An 8,806-nucleotide genomic window follows, 5' to 3' on the forward strand; every position below is an offset into this window, starting at 1 on the left:
AAATTTGTACTGCTTCTAGTTATAATCTGGTTAGATGTTTATGTTATCCAATAGCCCCATTTTGAGATCGTAATCACTTCTGAGTAAGCAAGATGTCGATCGTTTTAGATGTTGTTCAAAAGATGGTCCTGCAGGGCGTCTACGAATTCACCTGTACTGCAGCGTTCCAGGTGTTCAAGAGACGCCCATGTGTAAGTTCGCCTTTGAGAGTATATGTATTATCAATTTTCAATAAATGCTTTAAAGTTGGAAACAAAAAAACTAGAGGATTGCGAGATCTTACCCCAAGAGGTTGAAGAAGAGATTGAGCTAGAAGCACCAGCAATAAGCTTACAGTCAGCAGATACTTCCAAAGATGCCGATCAACTAAATCTGGAAATTAAACCAGAAGTTATACGCCCAGTATCCCTGTGCGATATATCTACGAAAAACAGTGGACCCATCTATCCGCCAAAAACGTCCTGCATGCGTATAGCCAGGAATAGTTATTTTTCATAGCATGCAAACACAGACTACAGTTAGAGATTAAAGAACTTTAATAGAGTATGGGATGATCAACAACTTTGGTAACAAATTGAACAAATAACTTTTATGGTTACGCCCATTAATTGAATCATTAAACCAAATTCTTTGTAGCATCTACCAATATTTTCCTTTTTGCCTTCTGCATAATTTAGTTAAGTTAATAATTATATATCTCTGCAATCGAGAGATTCGTTGATTAGATATGACGGCAGTGGCTCGAACTATTTATCGGCGCCCAGAGCATGCAAATCATGGAGCACCTCCAGCACTGTGCCTATGCTCCAGGCCTGGGTGCGGCAAGAGTCATGGCAGTAGCTGCCATTGTCGTTGGTCAACTCGGGCAGACCTCGCCAATGAGATGTCTGCAGCTCGCGCAGATGGGCACGCAGTATAGCCCACGTCTCGGCAATGACCACGTCGAGGAAGCCACACTTTCTGGCAAAGATCAGGCGTGCACGCAAGTAGAAACCGATGGGCCACACCCATTCGGGTCCCTGATGATAGTTGGCGCCATGGGCTACAGTGCAATCTGTTGAATCATTGGAGTTATCATAGTTGGCCCTGTAACTCCAATCGTCGGGATCCAATGTCTTCATGCCCAACGGACCCAGCAAATGTTTCCGGGCCGCCTCAAGCGCACGCCAAGCGTTCTGAGGATCGCATAGATCTGGAGCCACTGTAAGTGTGATGGGGAAGTTGCAACGCAGCTGGAAATCGGTCCAGTCCTGGGTGGCGCCACAGCTGTCCTTGTAGATGCCCTTCTTGTTGGCCACCGACGTGGTGTCCGTGTCCTTCACAAAGAAATGCTGATCGAAGTTCTTCTGTATGCGATCTGCCCACTCCTTGTAGCTCCACTTTGTCTGTTCTCCCGACGGACCCTTGCGCTCAACGCCGCTGTAGGGAATCACTTGACGCTCGCTCAATCCCTGCATGAAACGTAATACAGCGTACTCCAGGCCAATCAATTCAACGGCCGAACCATCACGCGGTGTGCTGGGACGTCCACGATTGCCAGCCTTCTCGGAAGAGCCCATTTTGTCCATCCAGGTGCCGCAATTGGCGCTGTTGCCGCCAAACACAAAACCAGTGTCCGGATGCACGCCAATATGATTGTTGAAACCCTGATCCACCATGTGCGCATCAATCTCGTGGCCAGCATTGCGTTCGCGATACTGCAATCCTTGGAAATGCACCTGCAGTCCCTCCTGCATGACGTCGTAGAGCAACTGATCGAAGGCTCCAGGCGCATGTGGCTCCGAGTCATCGTAGGGGAAGATGCGCGACACCTTATCCTTGAGAATGTCGCCTCCTTTGGGTGCATCCTCGACATACTGCTTAATGCTGTGCAGCCACCACCAGACGGCATCACGGCAATTGAGACGAGGTTTGGAGCCGTTGTCCAACAAATTGGGTATCAGACCATGACGCATGGCAGCTGCAAAGCCTAAAATGATGAAACGTGCCTCGCTGAATCTGCCAGTGAGCAACAATGTGCCGCGCAATGCAATGAACGTGTCACGACCCCAGCAGCGCATGTAACCTAAAGATTAAGACCTTAATGACACGCATAATTCATTATAGATAAAATTGACTTACCTGTAGAGAAGTGCGGCAATCCGGCAGACAAAGTAACACACTGCTTGGGGGGCTTTGGTGGGTTGAGCGCTGGACTGAAGCCGGGCAGATTGGCGGACCTGCAGACGGCCAGAAACTGCAGCGTAGATAACGCCAGAGCTTGGGTAAAGTGATGACCATCACGTATGAAACTAGTAAAAGAATTATTAATTAAATGCTTAGTCGTAACAATCTGCTGCCTCACCTGGGCATCAGCTGGTTGACCTGGTTAACGAGCACATTGTAAACTCCGCTCACAAGGGCATCGAAGTAACAAGGCACGAGGTAGCGTGGCACATTCTTCAGTGGCTCAAACGTAGCCTTCAGCCAGACCGAAAGTGGTCGCAGATCCTCAAAGTTATTCAGGCGATCGGCAATATAATCTAAGTAGAAGTATAAATCAGTATAAATTGCTGCTACATATACTATTTATACTTACCCATCATCCAGTTGCCATCACGCAAATTGTTGCACAATGGATGACCCAGATCATCGCGTGGTGAAATTTCCGTGAGTAGCGAAACAAAACCCTGCAGACCGCAATACACAATTGGCCCAAAGTTGGGAATATCATAGGCAGAGCCACCCAAGCCCATATCGCGTTCCTCCTGATCACAACTGAAGAGCGCGCGACTCAGCGCCGTCAAGTCCAGCTTGGAGACAATCTCCTGCAGTTCCTTGCACTCCGATCCCGACTCAACGCGCAGGGCATTCGTGACCTGCTGCAGACGATCGAAATTATTGCGCACACTGGCATGCAATGACACACGAATAGCAACCACTGTGCCAGGACGTAAATTGGAGAAATTCAACTGGGTGTTGTTGCCATCCACATAGGAGCTGGTCTCAAACACCTGCGATTTGCTGAGCGGAATGTGCTCCTGCAACGACAGTTGGAACTGTGTGAAACCGTTAAGCACATGCTCGTCCTTTTTGAAGGGCGCCGGACGATCAAAAGGCTTGTCGCTCTTCGTGGTCAGATTAGCCTCCAGTATGATCTCATCTAGCACACCTTCAAAGCGCAACGGACGCACACTGGTAGGGCCTGCATTGGGGTAGGGATAACCGAAAGCGGTGTGAGCCACCAGAATAACAGTTTGATGTGTGGTGGGCGAATGGCGAGTAATTGCAACCACATTGGGATCCATTTGATCGACGTACACCTGGCTGAAGCCTTCCTCCGCTAGCTGACCGTGGAGTAAGTTCAAAGCACGCTTGGCGGCAACGATGCCAGTGTTAAAGTCAACTTGTTTGCCCCACTCCTGATACGGACGTTCTTCATCGACCACATGAATCTGCAAAGTAATTAAAGCACATTAAATAAAGATAGATTCAAAGATTCGGAATTGCAGCTCACATGATGTGGCACCAATTCATCGTAGCCACGATTGCTGCCCGTGGCACAGCAAGCCATGGCCACCAAAGCAGAGGAGGGCAAAAGATCGTAGACCGAACGCTTCTCTACAGCGGAAGGATTGTCGTGTGTCAGATCCATGAAGAGTGCATGCGCCACACTTGGAGCCACGTCGCGTTTGGGATTCGCATAGAAACCCCCAACGGGTACGCCACCATAACGATACACCAGACGCCCCTGCTCGTGCGAATCCCAAGCAGAAAGCGCCTCTCGGATTAGCGACGTAATGCCTAAGCGATTAACAAAGACATTATCGGTGCCATCCGAGTTGGTGAACAGCTCGGCAACCACGTACAACTCGGGATTGATTTTGCGCGCCTTATCCAACAAGTACTCGGCCACATGCAACGGCGTTGAGTGGCAATTGTCGAGACGAACGCCATCGAAAATGCGTGCTGTGGTCTCCACATATTCGGTCATATGTTGCCACAGATATGGACTATCCTCAGGTCGCTTGCCAAAGCGCAATTTCACACTGTCACCCCAAGCGATGAGCTCACGCTTCAGATACACATTTCCACGTCCAGGCTGCTGTTCGGCAAAGTCCAACAGCGGATCGCTGGAGCCCATGACCCAGCCATTGTGAGCCATAAAGAATTCGCCCGCCTTGCCATACATATCCTGCTCAATCTCCGACAGCGTCTTGCCCTCGGTGCCCGTGTGGGTGAAGTACGTCATGAACACCGCATGTTTGATGGAGATTTCACGCACACGCGGTCCATCACCCTGGACACGCTCATAGCGTATGCCAGCCAAGCAATTGTCAATGGCATAGTTGAGGTAGCCCTGAAGTTCGGCGCGTACGCTGTCGTTGAGTGCGTCCAAATGATGGCGCAGTGTCTCGGCGCATTTGCGGAAACGCGACTCCTCATCGAAACAGTCGCCATGGAAAGCATTAAAGACCTCCAACGCCAACTCGAAATCAATGGTGCTACCCAAGCGTCGATATTCCGGATCCTGTATCAGCTTGATCTCCGAGAAGCGCGACTGCTTTGCTACATTTTGGGGCGGCTCACGAGTGCGCACTTGGGTCATGAATTCATTGACATACTTCATGACATCGCACTGATACAGTTCATGGATATTGACCTTGGCCAGGTAGGTAGTGTGCAATTGGTACTTTAAGGCTTCCAAATGGCATTCCTGATCGATGACCTGAGGTACGCCAACATGCTCTAAGCTGCCCGATGCAATATCGGCGCCGCACTGTGCAAATGCAGCGTCCAGCAGGAAGGCGGGACGCAAATAAGGGCACGTCGCACAGGAATACGTGGCATCCGGATGACTCAACAGCCACTCGGATTCGTTAGCCGTGTGATTCAACACAATGTCACAAATTGAGGCCACCTAGAAGGAGAAAAGCAAAATCAATTAGTAGAATAATTAAACGATTCCCCACATAACTAACTTACGCCCCATTCCTGGCGACACTTCTTGATGACCTTCTCCACATCGTCGAACGTGACCTTATCGCCCTTCTTGGCAGCAAAATTTGAACTGACACGCAGCTGATCACGCAGCGAATACCCGGAACGGGAACCGCCCAACTCTTGAATGGGCGTAAAGTGAATGACATTGTAACCCGACTCCTTGGCCACGCGCAGCTTGGCCTCCCAAGTATTGAGCGGTCCCAACAGCTTCGTCATCACCGTCTGACAACGCACCGAGTTCAGCGGAATGATCTTCTGGGCACCGGGTGGACCCACATGCAACGTGGGCTCCACCTGCACATAGAGCGCACCATCAGCTGCTTCATCGGTAAATGTTCTTTCACTGCAAAAGGAGCAAAAGGATTACCGTTTAGGAACAGACATTCTCTGTATGAATTACTTACCGATCGGCATAGGTAAAATAGAAACGATATGTGCCGGACATGTTGAGCTGCAGTTCGCTGTAGATATCTGTGTCCACCACATGCACCTCGGGATGCTCCACGCTGGTCACCTGCTTGCCATCCTTGAGCTGCCAGCCAAGCACTCGGTATTCGGTGCGCACAAACTTCTTGCCCTCAGCCGGATAATTGGTGAGCAACAGGATCTTGCGACCCAGCAATGCGACATCCGGATGGACGCATAGTTTGGAGCCACGTTTCAAGCGGTACAACACATGCTCAGCATTCGTGCCCTCAGCTATGGGAATGCTGTGCGATTCCGTGCTCTTGCTCATTTTTACAGCCTGCAAAAGAATCACGAAAGCTATGAAATTGAAAATGTTCACAAGTAGTCGGGATGTACATAAGAATTATAAGTACATCAAACATAGAATCTCATTAAGGAGGTATCAACTTCCGAAATATCTGTAATGTTTACACAAAAGATATCAATGTGGTTATGAAATATATGAATCTATATTATATTACTCTTATATTTACTCCAAATGTAAATAAAACATGTAGGAACATTCGAAATTAAAGTGAGCTATAAAACTAAAAACAAAAATATTACACTTTTTGCATAAAAAAGGACATGATTACATACATAAACAAGCACAAAGATATTTGGATCGGAATATATATAAGAAATGTATGAGCTTTAAAAATAAGGCTTATTTTAGAATTCGGAACATTAGAACTTTATGAAATGAACATATGGAAATCAATGAATTCATACGATTTCTGTAAAGTAAAGATTAACAGATGAAAGTACATAAGAAATTTATATACTTAAGAGACGTATGTTTACATAGATGAGCAGACAGATATGCCTTGAGGCAATCAATTTGAATCGATTCAATTCAATTCACTCTCAATGTCACCCCAATAAAAATTGAGTAAAGCGAATACAAACAATAAAAAAAATTAAAGCACTTTGCAGCCACAACCAGAGGGAACCATTAATTAATAAAGAAATAATTGAAAAATGCAGAGACCACAAAAAGCTACTCCTTAAAGGTCCTTAAGGATATTTTAAGCTCGGTTATATAATTGCAAGGATTTTCACTTGCGCCGGCGCCAGTTTATTTTTAGTTTCAGCGATTACACATTGATTATAGATTAGAGATTGACAGACTCGGACTTGGACTCACACAAGCAATCAGTTACAACACCACAGTGGAAGTAATTTTTATAGATCGATTTTCGATTTTTGATTTCGAGTTTAATTAGAACACGAGGAGCACACGGCACAGACTGAAGCAGTCACTGGCCGCTGGTTGCACCTTTTGATTAAGTCTGTGCTATGCTTTTCCAATACAATCACATAAATACATACAGTCACATATCAGCAATATTATATATAATATACATATTTTGATCATGTGTAATGCATGTACTTATTTACGACATAATTTTGTAGACAATCTCAGATTGTGATCATACCTCATCACTGTGGCGTTTTTGTAATGATTTGTTGCGGGTGCTCTTGGTGGTAGTAGTAGTTGTTGTTGTTGTTGTGCTAGTAGTAGTAGTTGTTGTTGTTGTGTTGTTGTTGATATTGATGTTGATGCTGTTGTTGCTGCTGCTGCTGCTTCGGCGGCGGCGGCTGTTGCTGCTGCTGCTGTTTGCATTCCCCATACTTGCTGCACCACTAAGCTGCTCATTAGCACTAAACTCAACTGGCACCGTTACTCTGCTCGCCGGCTCAGCTGTTGCTGCTGCTGCTTCTTCTTCTTTTGTTTTAAGCTTAGCATTCGCCTGCTGCGCCGGCCTGGCCGACTGCTCTTGCTGCTTATCACAAGTTTGTTGTTGTGGTAGCTGCTGCACTTGTTGCATCCCGCCATTGGTTATTCGTACATAGTTATCGATGAGCCAGCGAAAGAGCTGATAGCCCATTAGGACGTTAAACAGCCACTTGAAACCCTCTGCTATCATTTTTAGAGTAACGCAAAGCTCACAAGATACAATCGAAGCGTTACTTTTGCGCTAATTAACCGCCGCTACTAAAGCCAGACAGCTGTTGATCGTTAATGAAGCATTAAAAAATAAATACTATTTTAACAACAAAAATATAAAACTAAAACGAGCAAGTGCAAATGCTAAGTGAGCTTAATAAATGACTAAATGCATGCGTGTGCGTGTGTGATTTGAGTGTTTTCTTATAATAACGACATAGAAGCTTTGCTTTGGCAACTAAGCGTGAAGCTTTTTAACGGCGCCCATGACTTTGGTGCATTGCATGCATGCAAAGCTTACGTGCCGAACGAAGTATTAAAGGTCGTTAGATAATACTGATTTCAACTTTATTACACCAACTAACACAAGCATACGCAATAGTTAAGCGAATTTCGCAACCATTTTAGCTTTTGCATTATGCATTTACAAATTTTCACACTGTGCAAGTCCTTGCTATTATTTTTACCGGTTCAACTGCATTTTCTTATCTAGTTTCTAGCAGAAATGCTTCTCGTTTGTTTATCGTATTTATCGTTTGGCTTAAAGTTGAATTCTAAGTAAACATTTTGTTGTCTCGCTTAAAAATAGACACAAGTTTATTGCGTCCATTGACCTACATACTTATAGACATCTGTATGCTCATAGATTTGCAATTATTCAAACATATGTCTGATTAACGAACATATTTAAATGTATTTTTGCATAGATTGACCCCCAAAATTCGAGCATGTACATATATCAACACTTAGATAATATATTTTTTTTTACTTGCACTGGCAAAGTGTTTCGCCAATAATTTGTAGATATTTTGACTAAAATCTATTTATTTTATTTTATTTTTGTATTCAAATTAATTATTATGCCACTATTTAATTTTATTTATTTTTTCACCGAAAACTATGATGTGTTGCTGAATTAAACTTTACCAGCAAATAAATTCCTCAATTCTTTTTTTATTGAGCTCAAGGTGACCTTTCAAGTTTTCGTGCGCTCATCAGCTGTTCCGGCAAGAGAATGTCGCACCCTCAGTTGCTGGTAAACAAAAATCAGCTGTACATTCATTTGCTTTCTCTTTCACAATGTTGTGGTTTCTTTGTGTATACAATGAAGTTCTCCGCATGTATTGACTATGCAGACACACACATATTACATACACAAGCATAATGTAGGGCGTTGTAAAACGGAAGAAAAACACGTTTTCGAAAGGTCGCAAGGGCAATGATTGTTTACTTACGGTAATGTTAGCCTATAATAACACGAAATTATTCTTTGCAAATTTGAAATTAGCATTAGTTCACTGATTAATATGTGCTATTTGATTTACGGCCACATAATTTATTGTTGCTTTTCTGCAGCCATTAAAAATTGACGAGGACATTTTTTAGAATCACAAACAAAAACAAACGAAAGAGCTTTCCTAAAGC

At 44.7% G+C, this 8,806-nt stretch overlaps 2 protein-coding genes across 8 annotated transcripts; one reads left to right on the forward strand and one right to left on the reverse strand.

Annotated features, from left to right (window-relative positions):
- Nucleotides 1-42: 42 nt before the first annotated feature.
- Nucleotides 43-648, forward strand: LOC127565740 (uncharacterized). Its single transcript, XM_052005857.1, has 2 exons — nucleotides 43-191; nucleotides 247-648. The coding sequence occupies exons 1-2, from the start codon at nucleotides 93-95 to the stop codon at nucleotides 496-498; spliced, it is 351 nt and encodes a 116-aa protein (XP_051861817.1). The 5' UTR covers nucleotides 43-92; the 3' UTR covers nucleotides 499-648.
- On the reverse strand, nucleotides 71-8,715 carry LOC117569792 (glycogen debranching enzyme). Of its 7 annotated transcripts, none has more exons than XM_034251097.2 (8): nucleotides 8,617-8,715; nucleotides 5,388-5,728; nucleotides 4,966-5,326; nucleotides 3,497-4,900; nucleotides 2,579-3,434; nucleotides 2,345-2,522; nucleotides 2,122-2,291; nucleotides 71-2,065 (listed from the first exon to the last, which is right to left on the reverse strand). In XM_034251097.2, exons 2-8 carry the CDS (start codon nucleotides 5,717-5,719, stop codon nucleotides 747-749), a joined length of 4,620 nt encoding a protein of 1,539 aa, XP_034106988.1. In that variant the 5' UTR covers nucleotides 5,720-5,728; nucleotides 8,617-8,715; the 3' UTR covers nucleotides 71-746. The 7 variants fall into 7 exon arrangements, with proteins under 7 accessions (XP_034106988.1, XP_034106989.1, XP_051861816.1 ...); XM_034251098.2 differs by lacking the exon at nucleotides 8,617-8,715 and adding an exon at nucleotides 8,309-8,371; XM_052005856.1 differs by lacking the exon at nucleotides 8,617-8,715 and adding an exon at nucleotides 8,151-8,250.
- Nucleotides 8,716-8,806: the final 91 nt, after the last annotated feature.

This window comes from Drosophila albomicans, chromosome 3 (genome assembly GCF_009650485.2).
Source record: "Drosophila albomicans strain 15112-1751.03 chromosome 3, ASM965048v2, whole genome shotgun sequence".
NCBI classification, from domain to species: domain Eukaryota; kingdom Metazoa; phylum Arthropoda; class Insecta; order Diptera; family Drosophilidae; genus Drosophila; species Drosophila albomicans.